This window comes from Anomaloglossus baeobatrachus, chromosome 1 (assembly GCF_048569485.1).
Source record: "Anomaloglossus baeobatrachus isolate aAnoBae1 chromosome 1, aAnoBae1.hap1, whole genome shotgun sequence".
Classification (NCBI taxonomy): domain Eukaryota; kingdom Metazoa; phylum Chordata; class Amphibia; order Anura; family Aromobatidae; genus Anomaloglossus; species Anomaloglossus baeobatrachus.
Window position 1 is genome coordinate 766,081,297 of NC_134353.1, and position 18,226 is coordinate 766,099,522.

At 41.0% G+C, this 18,226-nt stretch overlaps 1 protein-coding gene across 1 annotated transcript in view; it reads left to right on the forward strand.

The window, feature by feature from the left end:
- Positions 1 to 18,226, forward strand: part of KREMEN1 (kringle containing transmembrane protein 1) — a 281,286-nt gene that overhangs the window by 162,758 nt on the left and 100,302 nt on the right. The window contains exon 3 of the mRNA XM_075324324.1: positions 11,530 to 11,621. Coding sequence (XP_075180439.1) covers positions 11,530 to 11,621 — 92 coding nt within the window. The remainder of the gene's footprint in view (positions 1 to 11,529; positions 11,622 to 18,226) is intronic.

Sequence of the window (18,226 nt, forward strand, 5' to 3'; positions counted from 1 at the left end):
CTGAGGCTGGAGGCACAGCCAGGGTGGACAGGCACAGTCTCTGGTATAGCAAGGGCCACCGAGGTAGCTGAGACTGGAGGCATGACCAGGTTGGACAGGCACAGTCTCTGGTATAGCAAGGTCCACCGGGGTAGCTGAGGCTGGAGGCAAAGTCAGGGTGGACAGGCACAGTCTCTGGTATCAACAGGGCAGGACCAACAGGTAGGAGGTACCAACAAGACTGGATGGACAGGACAGAGAAGGGGACCTGACAACTACACTGTGTGCAGAATTATTAGGCAAATGAGCATTTTGATCACATGATAATTTTTATACATGTTGTCCTACTCCATGCTGTATAGGCTTGAGAGCCATCTACCAATTAAGTAAATCAGGTGATGTGCATCTCTGTAATGAGGAGGGGTATGGTGTAATAACATCAACACCCTATATAAGGCGTGCTTAATTATTAGGCAACTTCCTTTCCTTTGGCAAAATGGGTCAGAAGAGAGATTTGACAGGCTCTGAAAAGTCCAAAATTGTGAGATATCTTGCAGAGGGATGCAGCAGTCTTGAAATTCTCAAACTTTTGAAGCGTGATCACCGAACAATTAAGCGTTTCATGGCAAATAGCCAACAGGGTCGCAAGAAATGTGTTGGGCCAAAAAGGCGCAAAATAAGTGCCCATGAATTGAGGAAAATCAAGCGCGAAGTTGCCAAGATGCCATTTGCCACCAGTTTGGCCATATTTCAGAGCTGCAACATTAATGGAGTATCAAAAATTACAAGGTGTGCCATACTCAGAGACATGGCAAAGGTAAGGAAGGCTGAAAAACGACCTCCTTTGAACAAGAAACATAAGATAAAACATCAAGACTGGGCCAAGAGATATCTTAAGAAGACTGATTTTTCAAAGGTTTTATGGACTGATGAAATGAGAGTGACTTTTGATGGGCCAGATCTATGGGCCAAAGGCTGGATCAGTAAAGGTCAGAGAGCTCCACTCCGACTCAGACACCAGCAAGGTGGAGGTGCGGTACTGGTATGGGCTGGTATCATCAAAGATGAACTTATGGGACCTTTTCGGGTTGAAGATGAAGTGAAGCTCAACTCTCAGACCTACTGCCAGTTTCTGGAAGCTGCCAGTTTCTGGAAGACAACTTCAAGCAGTGGTACAGGAAGAAGTCTGTATCATTCAAGAAAAACATGATTTTCATGCAGGACAATGCTCCATCACATGCATCCAACTACTCCACTGCGTGGCTGGCCAGTAAAGGTCTAAAAGATGAAAAATAATGACATAGCTCCCTTGTTCACCTGATCTGAAGGCCATAGAGAACCTGTGGTTCCTCATAAAATGTAAGATCTACAGGGAGGGAAAACCATACAACTCTCAGAACAGTGTCTGGGAGGCTGTGGTGGCTGCTGCATGCAATGTTGATCGTAAACAGATCAATCAACTCACAGAATCAATGAATGGTAGGCTGTTGAGTGTCATCATAAAGAAAGGTGGCTATATTGGTCACTAATTATTTGGGGTTTTGTTTTTGCATGTCAGAAATGTGTATGTCTAAATTTTGTGCAGTTATATTGGTTTACCTGGTGAAAATAAACAAGTGAGATGGGAATATATTTAGTTTTTATTAAGTTACCTAATAATTCTGCACAGTAAGGCTATGTGCGCACGTTGCGTAATTACATATAGCGCAGCGTAACTGCATGCGTCCTGCGTCCCCTGCATAATGTATGGAGATTGTGCAGGGGCCGTGCGCACGTGGCGCCTTAGAGCGCTGCGCTTCGACTGCTGCCCGAAGCGCGCGTTCTAAGAAGTGACATGTCACTTCTTCCGTGCGCTTTGCCGGCAGCCCCTGCTCTGTCTATGGCAGGAGCTGCATGCAGAGCGCACGTTCTCTGCCGGCACCATGCGCTTCAGAACGGAGCTTTTCAGCTGCGCTCTGAAGCGCACCTTTTAGGTGCAGTGCAGAGCGCACACGTGCGCACATAGCCTAATAGTTACCTGCTCAAACAGATATCCTCCTAAGATAGCCAAATCTAAAAGAACCCCATTCCAACTTCCAAAAATATTAAGCTTTGATATTTGAGTCTTTTGGGTTGATTGAGAACATAGTTGTTGATCAATAATAAAAAAAAATCCTCTAAAATACAACATGCCTAATAATTCTGCACACAATGTAGCTGCCTAGAGCACTGGACACTAACTAGCTAAACTAGAGTGTTAATCAGTCACCTCCCCTAGTGGGAGTGTGTCCTAAATTCCCAGTGCCATTCAGTGATTTTTGTCACACTTGCACATTTTTTACATTTTTTTTTTCAAAGTTGCATACTCCACTTAAACTTGACAGTTTTCACCTTCATGTTGTAATTTAAGAAGGTTGGAACACAAAATTTGTACCATGATTTAACCCATACAAAAGACAGTCATCAAAAGATTACTAAAAATTACATTACACAAGTTGGATGTCTTCTTCATTCATATTTTCAGGTTATCATCCAACACCTGTTTGAAAGATGGCAGGATACATGACAAATTCTTCTAGATGAACATTAAACTAAAATAAATGTAGGTTCTTACATTTTGCATAAAAAAATTTGCTTACACTTGTGTGTCTGTGTTTAAGATTAAAATGAATCTGTCTGCAGGTTTTTGCTATGTAATCTAAAACAGCAGGAGATGGAGGCTGAGACGCAGATTTCAATGATGTGTCATTTATTAGGCTGTGTGCTGTTGTTACCACACAATGATGGTTTTATCACAAGGAAATTATCACTGCCCAGACCACAGGGCTTTCGAGCAGCTGTCTGACCATGCCCGCTGCTCTGATAAGCAGCTCACTGCCAATAGACAATATGCACAGAAAGTTGTGGTGTGGACAGGGTTAGCTATCTGAGCTCTGGTACAGTACATGCTACATTTAAAAATCTCTGTGTCACAACTGCTGCGCTTAGTAAATTTAGTACTACATCACTAAAATCAGAGTCTCTTTCCTTACGTTATGTTGTTTTCAGATAAGGTAGCAAAAACCTGTTGACAAATTCCCTTTAAGTAAGTAAACTGCTTATGGCCATCAATCAGAGATGCATATCAATTATCCACAGATATACAATGATCAGCATAAATGAGTACACCCTATTTGAAAAGTAAGATTTGAATCAATATCTCAGTGAACACAAGAACAATTTCCAAAATTTTGACTAGACTATGTTTCATAGAATAGTTTTTTAACCATCACATTCACCATCACGTGCCTGTGTCAAAGTCACTGATCTAATGCTCTGCAACGGAAAAGAATTGTAGAGTATTAGAACAGCGATCAGGGCTGGGAAAGTTGATATCCCATCATGGGAATAGGTAAAAAAAAGGTTTAATGTTTTTATTTTATTTTTTAAATCACAAAATAGAGCAAAAAAAAATTGAAAATATAATATACCAATAAATATATATATTTATGTAAAAACAAAAATAAACAAATAAGTATTAACATTTATATAGTTATGTTCAGATCAATCTGTTTTATAAAACTGTCACACTAGTTAATCCCTTATGTGTTACAATGTTAAAAAAGAAAAAATAAGTGGCAAAAAAATACTTTTTCATCATACCACCAAAAGAAGTGGAATAAAACGCAATCAAAAGATTTTGTGGAAATAAAAATGGTATCGCAGAAAAATTAATCTTGTCTCGCACAAAAAGCAGTGCCCCCTCTGAGCTCTGTCTGAAGAAAAATATAAAAACTATAGCTCTTAAAATATATCTAAGCAAAAACAACTTTTTTCTATAAGGCCTCTTTCACACGTTCGTGAAAAACCACGCACATTTTTCACGGACGTGTCAGAAGTGCGTTTTGCCCTTCGTGAGCCGTGTTTATTGCCTACGTGTGTTCTCCGTGTGTTATCCGGGATAACACACGGAGAATGGGAACTTTCTGCTCACCTGTCCCTGGCTTTGCTGTCCGTGGTGCTGATCTTCAGTCTCCGGCCTTGCCGACTCCCCGCTGCTGCAGCTTCTGGCCGCAGTGAAGTGAATATTGAATTAGCATAATGAGCGGCGGTCAGCAGCAAGTGACAGCAGCGGCAGAGACTGCAGGGCTGGAGAAGGTAAGTAAAGTTTTTTGGTTTGGTTTTTTCTCCCAGACATGTCTTTTCTCCGGTGCGTGTCACACGGAACACATCCGTGTGGTCCGTTTGTGTTATGTGTGACCCGTTTGCATTACATGTGACACCCGTGATGCGAAAACGGACATGTTGCCGTGAGAAACACACGGACACACGTATGTACGGAACGGACACACGTTCCGTGCGTAAATACATACGTGTGTCCAACTCCATTTGAAAACATAGGTCTACATGTGTACGTGTCTCCGATACATGAGAAAACTGCCAAATACATACCGCGGGGAAGTACGTGTGAAAGAGGCCTAAGATTGTTTTATTGTGTAAAATTTGCAAAACATAAAAAAAATATAAATGTGGTATTGCTGCAATTGTACAGACTCAAGGAATAAACCTATCATCTTATTAATTTTACCACACGGTGAATGGCATAAACAACAAAAGAACAGTTTCTGAACTTTTGTTTTATGTTTATTTTGCCTCACAAAACCAGAATAGAAAGTAATCAAAAATAAGTTGTGTGCCCGAAAATTGTGTCAATAATTATAAATCTGGTATCACTGTAATCCCACTGACTCGAAGAACAAAGCCGCCTAATTACTTACACCACAGTGTGAACAGTGTAAAAAAATAAATAAAGCAATTCTTCACCTGCTGATAATTTGTTAATTCTTCCTCCCAATTATCACAGTAAGGCTCAGCTCACATTTATCCTGCGCTCTATGAAAAGTGCTTACACCAGGGTTTACGTGTAAATCTTTGAAATATCTGCTATTCAGTTGGAACCCCTAATGGAACATTCCCTATAATAAGACAGAGGCAATCACCTTGGACTCTCTCTGGCCTTTAATCTGTCCGTCTTTTCAATGGTGCATAGAAGCGCAGTCGACCACAGTTTTGTGCACTTCTGTAAAGGACACCGCTGAACAGAGGTCAGACAGAGTCCAGAGTAACTGTTTATATAAAATGACAAAATTAAAGCTTCAGCTTAATCTACAAATAAATGTCAATGGAAATATAGGGGACTTTCACTTTGCTGGTAGCACAAAGGCTCTGGAAAAGCGCTATGGCTCCCCCCAGAATCCAAATGCTGCCCTTCCTTCTGAGCCCCACACTGTGCCTAAACCACATTTAGCATCTGTATGTTTGGCATTTCTGTAGTGAAAAGACTCTACTTAAGTTATGAGGTGCGTGTCTCCAAAAGCATGAACTGGGCACAATCTATGGGCACTACAATGTACTGAGCACTACAATGGCAGATTCCAGCCAATTTTGAGCTCCAAAGTCAAGTAGCACTCCTTCTCTTCTGAGCCCTGTAGTGCACCTAAACAGTAGTTTTCCACCACATATGGGTTTATCGGTATAGTCAGGAAAAATAGCACAATAAATTGTATGGTGCATTTTCTCATGTTACCCTTGTGAAATGCTAAATTTGGGGCTAAAGTACCAATTTTGTAGAAACAGTAAAATGTTTATTTTTTCTTTCTTATTACTTTAGTTCCTGTGAAGCAACTGAATAGCTAATAAACTTCTTGAATGTGGTTTTGAGCATTTTGAGGGGTGCAGTTTTTAGAAATGGATCACTTTTGGGTATTTTCTGCCACCTAGGCCTTTCAAAGTCACTTAAAATATGATGTGATCCCTTAAAAAATGGTTTTCTAAATTTTTGTTGGAAAAATGAGAAATTGCTGATAAACTTTGAACCTTTCTAACTTCCTAACAAAAAAAAATATATGTATGTATGTATATATATATATATATATATATATATATATATATATATATATATATAGTAGAACCTTGGATTACGAGAGCATAATTCGTTCCGGGAGTCTGCTCTTCAACTATGTTACTCTTATATCAAAGCGAATTTTCTCATAGGAAATAATTGAAACACAGACAATTCGTGGCACAACCCAAAAACATTAACTGTATTTATATAAACTTATTACAGTAATACAAAATACTGTACTGTAGTTATATAAAATGATTAAAGTACACTGATACAAAATACTGTACAGTACAGTAAAAAACGTATAAAACAAATAATACTGCATGTTTGCTTACAATGGAATTGTTGGTTTGCGGGAGGTACACTATACAGAAAAAAATGATGTATAAATATGACAACAACCTTTCTTCTAGTGCAATACACAAAAAAAAACCCAAATAAGGGCAGAACTAAGCCAAATGTGGGGTAGGATATAATACTGCACAGGCAGATTACAGTACAAGCAATAGCAGAAAGAAATTACAGTACTGTATCCACAAATGCAAATTGATAGACATGCTATATAGTATATACTGTACAATGGTATACTGTATACAGTACATATGGACAGAAAGTTACCTCCAGAGCGGATCAGATCGCGGTGAAAGGACAGAATCGGAAGTGTGCACAGTGAGTATTTGCTCTTATTGCAATTGCTTTTAAACCAAGTTACACATTTTTATAAAGCTTTGCTTGTCTTGCAAAACGCTCTCAAACCAAGTTACTCTTAATCCAAGGTTCCACTGTACTCCATAAATGGTGCTGATGTAAAGTAGACATGTGGGAAATGTTATTTACTAACTATTTTGTGAGACATAACTCTCTAGTTTAAGGGCAGAAAATTTCAAAGTGTGAAAATTGTCAAATTTTCTTCACATTTCTGATATTTTCCCAAATAAGCGCAAAAAATATCCATTGAAGCGTTCCAGAATTATTTACACGTAAAGTGACACTGGTCAGAATGATAAAATTGGCCTGGGCAGGAAGGTGAAAACAGGCTTCAGGGATGAAGTAGTTAATACATATCAATCATCCATAGATGTATGTCCATCATTTCTAAATGCTTGCCAGTTGATTGTTGACACATGACCATCAGCCACAGATGTATGGCCATATATTACAGATGTTTGACCATCCATACTGCCATACTGAAGATGCATGTCAATCAATGTGCTTTCTGCATTTTGTAACAGGTTTATTTAGAAACAAACATTAACAATACGCAGTACTGAGAAAACCCTTTTCAGCTGTGTAGGCAGCGTAACTCAAGTACTTTACAAAAGGCTTGAGCTATACAAAGTGAGATTTTGTATGGGCCATTACCTGCTGTTTCTATTATATTCCTGATTAATGAATGTTCTTTTAAACAAGTGCTAGCAGTATGTATCTTGCATTCAGGTTTAAGTTATGGAAAATATCAATTTCTGACCACATTATTACTTCTAAATACTGAATACACAGTTACTTGGCTCCAGTCCAGAGCTTTTCTTCTAATATCTACACAAAATATGGTTTTTATCATGAGATGAGATGCTTGTGTATCGTAGTCTGTGTATTATGAAGGTTTCATCTTTTGAAGTGTCTGAAGAAGCCTCCTTAAAAAAGTTTAAAGAAATATCTTAATGTATTATCGGAAAACCAGTATAAACACCAATACAGTCAACAACTCAAGTCTTAATCAAACCTATAACACCTATAACCACAATCCGTAAGTCAATGCCTAGTAACACCACTACTGAAAACCCATGATATGAATATATTCAAAGCAAGTCTAAAAAGATAATTGCTTTATATATTTTATCCTGTGAAATGTCCTTTTAATGATTTCTCTAATGATGAATTAATAGACAACAAAAGCACAGCACAATAGAGTCTGATCCAAGTATGAACGTGGGGGTGACAGCGATGTGCTCACCTGATGGTGTTGACACAAGAACTGTCAATGCGAGATTATCAGCTGCTCCACAAATATTTATATGAAATGACCGTGGGAAGTGGATTCAATCAGTGCTGCTGAGTTCCAATGAGGACCCAGATCAAGAATTAAAGAAGGTACGGTAGTTTATTGTCAACACGATTCAAAATCAATCTGACTTCTTCCTCAGAACAACCAAATATAAAAAAGTGTTGTGGTTGTCCTGAGCAAGGAATCAGTTGACTATGAATCAGGTTGACAATAAACCACTTTCTTCCATTCTTGTCCTGTTGTCATTGGAACTCAATAGCTCATATTGAATCTGCTTCTCATGGTCATTTTCAAGAGACAAGACAAAACACAGGATCTGGAATCAGAAGAAAAAGTTGAGGGTAGGTTTTGAGAAACCTGGATATAGAAAGAAAGTACCCTGACTGTGACAGCATACATGAGTCAAAACCCCATGAAGGGCATTTGACCAAATATAATATCGCCAAAAGCAACCCCAAAAAAAAAACCCAAAAGAGTGGATAATATGACATGGAGAAACTCCTCAAAACTGGTGATCAAGAATGCAGTTTTGATGCAGGAAGTTAGAGACCTTCCACACCCCGAAGGGTCAGTGGCTCATTGTGTTAATAATGTTCTTCCACTTTATATGCTACATATTGTGTAATGTATATATTATTATGATATAGACTGTGCATTACTTTGGATGGTGGGTATCATACCTTGTGTTCTTTATCACTTGTTTTTGAGAATCTACTCATAACCGCTTAACTATTTTTTTTTCAAAATGCTTAATTTTTTTACCTTTTTACTGTTCCTTTAGTCAAGATTTCTGGACTTATGCCCTTTATATTTATATGTATGCCCTTTATATAGTGCTTCTGTAAGTATGCCTTCTTCTCCAGTCTAAAGCTGGGTTCACACTAAGCGACAGCAACAACGACGTCGCTGTTACGTCACCATTTTCGGTGACGTAACAGCGACCTTGTAAGTCGCTGTTATGATCGCTGCTTAGCTGTCAAACACAGCGACGCAGCAGCGATCATAACGTCGCTGTGCTACATGTGCAGAGAGCAGGGAGCCACGCTTAGCGCTGGCTCCTTGCTCTCCTAGGTACAGTACACATCGGGTTAATTAACCCGATGTGTGCTGCACCTACATGTCACAGTGCAGAGAGCAGGGAGCCGCGCTTAGCGCTGGCTCCTTGCTCTCCTAGGTACAGTACACATCGGGTTAATTAACCCGATGTGTGCTGCAGCTACATGTCACAGTGCAGAGAGCAGGGAGCCGCGCTTAGCGCTGGCTCCTTGCTCTCTTAGGTACAGTACACATTGGGTTAATTAACCCGATGTGTGCTGCAGCTACATGTCACAGTGCAGAGAGCAGGGAGCCGCGCACACTGCTTAGCGCTGGCTCCTTGCTCTCCTTGCTACAGTATACATCGGGTTAATTACCCGATGTGTACTGCAGCCACATGTGCACAGAGCAGGAGCCGGCACTGGCAGCAAGAGCGGAGGCTGGTAACGAAGGTAAATATCGGGTAACCAGGGAAAGGTCTTCCCTTGGTTACCCGATGTTTACGCTGGTTACAGCTTACCGCAGCTGCCAGACGCCGGCTCCTGCTCCCTGCTCGCTTCATTTCGTCGCTCTCTCGCTGTCACACACAGCGATGTGTGTGTCACAGCGGGAGAGTGACGACCAAAAAATGAAGCTGGACATTCAGCAACGACCGGCGACCTCACAGCAGGGGCCAGGTCGTTGTTGGATGTCACACACAGCGACAGCGACGGGACGTCGCTGCACGTCACAGAAAATGGTGACGTAGCAGCGACGTCGTTGTCGCTGTGTGTGACACCAGCTTAAGGTTAAAGTCACACATGCTTCTTGTGGTAGTTTTTGATCCTCAGGGAACTTATTTGTTTCATTACTTTTTTCTTAACTTTTTTTAGTCAGATGTTGATCTAACTGCAAGAACAAGTATATATGAAACGCTTATACATTTATTCTGCTTTATATAATCCTATAAAAATGACTACCACAAACAAAAATGTAATGTAAATAATCAATGTTAGTTGTACCATTTGTTACATGATTAAAACCAATTAAAAAAAGGAGAATCATCATATTAACAAAATTCAAAGCTCAAATGCCAGGGGCTCCACTCATGATAAATATGCTGGGAATATACAGTTAAGAGTTTCCTCAATGGCACATAAGTGCCATTTGCAAAGTTTACTCTGCCCAATTCCAGCCTTGCTGAATCATCTCCAGATCATCACTAATCCTCCACAATGTTTCACAGTGGGTGCAAGACACTGTGGCTTGTACGCCTCTCTAGGTCTCCATCTAACTATTAGATGACCAGGTGTTGGGCAAAGCTCAAAATTACTCATCAGAGATGATTACCTTACTCCAGTCCTCTATGGTCCAATTGGGCAGATTAAACTTTACAAAGGATGTATGAATCAAGCCACAGACAAGGTTATCCTGGAAAAACAGTTGCTCTTTTCTGCACAGCCAATGTTCCCCAACTCGGAGGACTGGTTCTTCCAGCAGGACAATGCACCATGCCATACAGCTAGGTCAATCAATGTGTGGATGAAGGACCACCACATCAAAACCCTATCATGGCCAACCCCATCTCCTGACCTGAACCCCATTGAAAACCTCTAGAATGTAATCAACAGGAAGATGGACAGTCACAAGCCATCAAACAAAGAAGAAGTACTTAAATTTTTGCATCAGGAGTGGCATAGGGTCACCCAAAAACAGTGTGAAAGACTGGTAGAAAGCATGCCAAGTCGCATGAAAGCTGTGATTAAAAATCATGTTTATTCGATAAAATATTGATTTTTGAACGCTTCCTGAGTTAAAACATTAGTATTGTTGTTTCTATATGATTATGAACTTGTTTTCTTTGCATTATTTGAGGTCTGAAAGCCATGCTTTATTTTTTTGCTACTTTGACCATCTCTCATTTTCAGAAAATAAATACAAGGTTTTTTGCTTGGAAATTTAGAGATATGTTGTCAGTAGTTTATAGAATAAAAGAACAATTTACATTTTACTCAAAAATATATTTATATAGAAAAAAATCAGAAAAACTGAAAATTTTACAGTGGTCTCTTAATTTCTGCCAGAACTGTGTGTGTATGTGTATATATATATATATATATATATATATATATATATATATATATAATTTATTCATTTATATAGTGCTGTTAATTCCACAGCACTTTACATACAATGGCAACACTGTCCCCATTGGGGCCCACAATCTAGGTTCCCTGTGAGTATGTTTTTGGAGTGTGGGAGAACCAGGAGGAAACCCATGCAAACGGGGAGAACATACAAACTCCTTGCAGTTGGTATCCTTAGTGGGATTTGAACCCAGGACCCCAGCGCTGCAAGACTGTAGTGCTAACCACTGTATATATACATATAGTTTTATTTTCATATGGGGAGGGAAACTGAAAACCCTCTCCACCTTCTTCGTACCTGTGATCTGGTTCTTGATTGCAAGAGAATCGGATCAAGGTGAATGACACTCGGCTCATGCTCGCAGAAGAGTTTGAGCCTTGTCATTAGTGTATAGCATACAATGCTCTTGCACTGGATGATATACACTAGTGTAAACCCTGGCCTAAGGTGGTGTGTTCTATGCTTAGTGTCTTACTTCAACTATGCTGATTTTATTAATTCTAGTTTGTATTTTTTCCAGGAACCCAGATGGTGACGTCAGTCCCTGGTGTTACATAGCAGAACATGAGGATGGCGTATACTGGAAATATTGTGACATTCCAACCTGTAGAAGTAAGACTGGAGAGATCTTCCTCTTAATCCTATTTTTGTGTGAGATTTGGGAATTCTTCTTGGATATTTATTTTATGTGCAGCACAAGTGTAATCCTAAACACCTATCTCAACATTAATATATACTGTTCAGTATTTTTACATTTATTACATCATTGTGTTTTTTTGTTTTCTACTCTTCTTTTGTTTTCTTTTTTTGCTCTGTTTGAAAAGTCAACAGCAAGTTTATAGTGAAAAGATATCAGAGCAGATGTAGCATGCTATTAAAATTTCATTAAGAACTTTAAAGGGAACCTTTTATGTAATGTATGCGTTTTAACCTAGTAGCAGTGTGATGTGTGTCCTAGTAACCCCTTCCTACACATCCCTGGGTTGTAATAGTGTGTAATGTGAATGTATAAAAATTTTTTATTACTTATGTGTTCTGTATATAAATGAGCAGGGGCTCTAGCCCCATGTTCGTCTCATCGCCCTGTGGGCGTTTGCATGTTTTCTGTGGTATCACGGCCCTGTGGGCATGATACCATGGATTTACTTGAGCAACATCACTGTCAGCTCCTGGAGATACTGCGCATGCGCACTTACCATTCCCGCAGCCTGTGCTTGCTTCTCATCTTCAGACGCGCACTGCGCATGACTGGAACTGCAGGAATCTTCTGAGCATGCACAGTGTGCGTATGAAGGCGAGAAGCAAGCATCCAGATAACAAGGCTAAAGGAATGGAAAGTGCGTACGCTCGGGATCTCAAGAAGCAACGGGATATCACTCAAGTAAATCCATGGTGTCATGATACCACGGAAAGCATGCAAACACCCACGAGGCGATGTAACGCCCATGGGGCTAGAGCCCCTGCTCATTTACATACAGAACACATAGTAATAAAACATATTTTAATACATTTACATTACACACTATTACAACACAGGGATGGGTAGGAAGGGGTTAATAGGCCACACATCACACTGCTACTAGGTTAGAACACATAAATTACCTGACAGGTTCCCTTTAAAGTCCTTTTACACTGCAAAGTTATTGTGAACCAATGTTCCTAGCAATGCTTGTTTCTCAATGTTCTTCCAGTCTAAACAGGCTGCCGATCATCTGATAAATGAGAAAAACGCTTGATCATCAGGTGCAATGATTTTTTCTGCTGCACAAAAAAACATCTTTCTTCGCAGCGCATCATCATCCTGTGTAAAAGAAATCTTTACTGCCAACAACAATGGCAGCCTATGACCTCTGAAGAATCTATTACAGGTCATTTATTGCACAGCTGAAGCCAGGCGTTCTCTCTCTCCCACCAAATCAGGAACCCTGCAATGTAATCATGAGGGCCCAATGGCAGTCGTGGTAACCTAAGTTTTGCCAGCTATGGTAGCCTATATGATCATACCTGTAGCATGGTCAACAACACTGACAGGTGTAACCATTGCAATGCTTGTCACTATACATGTAGGTAAATACCCAGAGAATTTCCAAAGTGGGGTCACTTAAGGGGGGATTCTGCTCTTATGGCTCTTTATAAGTAGTCCTCAAACTATTCTAGGAAAATTTGTTTTCCAAGAGTCCAATTGTGTCTGCAATCTATTTCAGCCAAAATGATGCTCCTTCCCTTCCGAACCCTGCCATGCACACAAACAGTAGTTTTCCACCACATATGGGATATTAGCGTACTCAGAAGAAATTGCGCAATACATTTTTGTGTCCTTTTTCCTCCTGTTATCTTTGTGAAAATTTTGGGAAGCACCTCAAGGTGCTTACCACACATCTAGATGAATTCCTTGAAGGGTCTAGTTTTCCAAAATGGGGTCACTTGTGGCGGGTTTTCCCTGTTTAGGCACATCAGCGGCTCCACTTATGCTGCTATCTATTTCAGCTGATTTTGCTTTCCAAAAGTCAAAATGGGGCTCCTCCTTTTCTGAACCCTGCTGTGCACTCAAACAATAGTTTTTCACCATATGTGAGGTATAAGCATACTCAAGATAAATGGCAGAACAAATTATGTTTACTGCATTTTCTCCTGTTACCCTTGTAAAAAATGCACATTTTTGTGGGAAAATACAATTTTCACCTTTTCTTTCCACATTACTTTAATTCCTGTGAAGCACATAAAGGTTTAGTTAGCTGATTGATTGTGGTTTTGAACAGTTTGAGGTGTGCCGTTTTAAGAATGATGTCACTTTTGGGTATTTTCTCACATTGGCCCCTCAGTCACTTCAAATGTGATGTGGTCCCTAAAAAAAATTGGTTTTGTAAATGTTGTTGGTAAATGAGAAATTGCTGATAAACGTCTGACCCTTCTTACTTCCTAACAAAAAACCTATGTTTCAAAAATGATGCTGGTATAAAGTATATATTTGGTAAATGTTATTTATTAATTATTTTGTATGACAGAACTCTCTGGTTTAAGGGCATAAAAATTAAAAGTTTTAAAACTGCGAAATGTTAAACTTTTTTACCGAATATCTGATATTTTTTCAAATAAATATAAAAAATATTGTCAGAAATGTACCACTAACATAAAGTACAATGTATCATAAAATTAATTGAGATCCGTTGACGTGGACCAGAGTTATTACCTGAAAGTGACACTGGTCGGAGTTATAAAATTTGCCCTTGTCAGGAAGATGAAAAGAGGTGGTTGTGAGGGGGGAATATTGTGGATTGTGTACCATTTTGTGTGGGTTAATGTTTGGGCGTGGTTCACTGACCATTCTGTATTCCTTATGTGTACATTGTCCCATTTGCAGGTTTAATTCCTCCCCTGCCAGCCTTTTGTTCCTAAGTAGGGGGAGGGGGCATGAGATCCACCTACTGTAAACTCTCTGCTTATCTGGGAGATTCAGGCAGTTTGTTGGGAACTTGAATAGAGAAGTAAGAAGATTGAACCTCTGAGGGTACCTGTGGCTTCTCAGGGAGACCTGGACATTTATTGCTTACCGGACTATATTTGTGTTACTGGACTAATTTTACTCTCTGTTTTGTGAATTATGTTATCGACCATTTGCTTTGCTTGGAATAAATGCTCTTTGGATTGTACCGCCATCACTCGCTCTGTTGATCGTGTGATATGGGAGAAGGACCCCGTGACAACTGGTCACTGGGTATGGGGATCCCTGCCCCAAAAAGCCAGTGGGTGGTGTGGTTCGAAGAAGAGATGGCAGCTCTTGGCCCCGGTGTATCTCAGGAATATAAGGAGCAGGCTGCTCGCCGAGCACAGAGGAGGCAAGAAGCAATGGAGTCCGACACAGGGAGTGATGTGAGTTGGAGTGTAAACCAGGCGATCCAGGAGCCGGTGCAGATCACCCGGGCGGACTTCAAGCCATTTGATGAAGCTTCTGGAGATGTGAAAGGGTTCTTCAAGGACTTTGAGCAGCACTGTGTCATGATGGAGGTTCCCCACTGTGGCTGGGTGCGTTTTTTAGTGGGACTCCTGAACGGAAGCCTGGCAGAGGCTTATCGCACCATTGACTCACAGCAGAACTGGAATTACAACATTGTAAAACAGACTATCTTGGATTATCATGCCATCACCCCAGACTCACATAGGGCACAGTTCCGAGACTTCCCATGCACCACGGGGGGATCATTTAGGATTTATGCTCATAAGATGTCCCAGGCATGTCGGAGATGGCTGGAAGCGGAAGACGCCTTCACTGTGGAAGACATTATACAGGTATTTCTTATAGAACAATTTCTTTACAAGTATCCCTCAGAAATACGGGAGTGGGTCAGAGAGCACACACCGTGCACCTTGGATGGAGCTGCAGCCCTGGCTGATGAGGCCCTTACTATCCGACCGCAATGGAGGGGGCTTCTGGACAATAAGCCACAGCCTGCTCCTGCTCCCCGGCCCTCTCCAGTTATATCTGTCCCTCCAACCAGCCACAGGCCGATGACAACCACAGCTCACAATCCTGGGCCCCAACAGTTCCGACCACACCCTGGTGGGATCACAGAGAGGAGATGTTATGAGTGTAGACAACCTGGGCACCTGCAATCCAATTGTCCCTGAAGGACTCGGAGGGAGCCTCATGCACCTCCATCTTGTTTAGTACATTTTGTGCATTCCATCCTGCCTGAGGAAGAGTTACCACCACCTCCACTGGAGTTTACCGCTGACCCCTGCAACATAGATGCCCCTGTTGGAGTGTATGGCCTCCGGCCTTTGTCACCAGGTTCTCCTACTGCCTTCTCAAGAATGCACATTAGAAGGAGTCCGACGCAGAGGAGATGTTATCAATGTGGGCAGCCTGGGCATTTGAAAAACACTTGCCCTGCTGGTCGATTGAGGAATGACCTGGCACCAAATCGACCTGTTGGTTCTCTACAGCTAAACACAAGGTGGGAAGAGTTCTCACCCCTTCAAGTTGACTTGCCTAATGACTCAGACGCTCATGGTAGGCCACTAGGTGTTTATGGGGTGCGAGCCACAGCCCCGAGTTCCTTTCACCATCAAAGTAAGCACTTACTTCCCCGGGTGGTTCGGCCAGAGGCAATACATTACGGACTAGGGATTGTTATTGAACTGGCTGGAGGACAAAGGAAGAATATCCCAAAGGTGACTGTAGATCTGGACTTTGGCTTTGGGATCAAGCAATGTGTGGTTGGGGTGATGAGTGGCCTGCCTTCAGATACTCTCCTTGGAAATGATGTGGGAGATCTACAATGTCGATTTGTGGGTGCAGGAAAGACAGTTTGAGTGAAAGAGAACACAAAGGGAAGCTTGTCCTTCCAACCCTATCGCTGTACAAGGGACTACCTACAGCTTCTCCATCCAATACAAGCATGGAAGCCAACACCAGAATGCTAATGGACTGTCCCGGCAAGAAGAACCATAGACTATCCACAGCTGAGTAGCATGGACTTAAGTGAGATGGCCAGAGGTCTGTGTAGACCTCATGGCATACTCACTTATTCAGAAGGAGGGGAGGTTGTGATGGTGGAATATTGTGGATTGTGTACCATTTTGTGTGGGTTAATGTTTGGGTGTGGTTCACTGACCATTCTGTATTCCTTATGTGTACATTGTCCCATTTGCAGGTTTAATTTCTCGCCTGCCAGCCTTTTGTTCCTAAGTCGGGGGAGGGGGTGTGAGATCCACCTACTGTAAACTTTCTGCTTACCTGGGAGATTCAGGCTGTCTGTTGGGAACTTGAATAGAGAAGGAAGAAGATTGAACCTCTGAGGGTACCTGTGGCTTCTCATGGAGACCTGGACATTTATTGCTTACCGGACTATATTTGTGTTACTATAATATACATTTTGGATCAACCTTGATCCTCTCTCATAGCATAAAACTAAAACCACTTCTAGTATCATTTTTTACTTCCATGTTTTTCATGTGGTACAAAGAACAAAATATTTCTCCTAGACTCTTCATGCCAGAACACATCAGTTTAGGATGTGCCATGTGTAATGATTAAGAATTAATCTTTCATGACAGGAAAGCTAGAGCAGGAACAGAAACTGCAGATATAATCTAATGAGAAAGAGGGTAGTGTACAGTGGGGAAAATAAGTATTTGATACACTGCCGATTTTGCAAGTTTTCCCACCTACAAAGAATAGAGAGGTCAGTAATTTTTATTGTAAATACACTTTAACTGTGAGAGGCAGAATATTAAAAAATCCAGAAAATCACATTGTATTTAAATAATTAATTTGCATTTTATTGCATGAATAAAGTATTTGATCCCTCACCAACCAGCAAAAATTCTGGCTGTCACAGACATGTTATTTTTTCTTTAAGCAACCCTCCTACTCTGCACTCATTACCTGTATTAATTGGACATTGTTTTAACCAGTTACCTGTATAAAAGACAATTGTCCACACAATTAATCAATTAATCAAACAATCAATCAATCAATCACACTCCAACCTGTCCACCTTGGCCAAGACCAAAGAGCTGTGTAAGGACACTAGGGAAAAAATTGTAGACGTGCACAAAGCTGGGATGGGCCACAGGACAATAGGCAATCAGCTTGGTGAGAAGGCAACAACTATTGGCACAATTATTAGAAATTGAAGGAAACACAAGATGACTGTCAATCTTACTTGGTTTGGGGCTCCATGCAAAATCTTCTCTTGCAGGGTAAGGATGGTCAGGCCTGTTTGATCATATGGAGACCAAAGGAGGCATGTGGTCAGTTGAGACCAAAATAGAACTTTTTGGTATCAACTCCACTTGCTGAGTTTGGAGGAAGAAGGATGAGTACAACCTGAAGAACACCGTCCCAACCATGAAGCATGGGGGTAAAAAACATCATACGTTGGGGGTGCTTTTTTCCAAAGGGGAAAGGACAACTGCACCACATTGAAGGGAGGATGGATGGGTTTATGTATCACAAGATTTTGGTCAACAACCTCCTTCCCTCAGTAAGAGCATTGAAGATGGGTCATGACTGGGTCTTCCAGCATGACAATGACTTTAAATACACAGCCAGGACAACTAAGGAGTGGCTCTGAAAGAAGCCTTTAAGGTTCTGGAGTGAGTGGCCTAGCCAGTCTTTGGACCTGAACTGAATAGAAAATCTTTGGAGGGAGCTGTAACAATGTTGCCCGTCGGCAGCCCCAACACATCAAAGATCTGGAGAAGATCTGTAT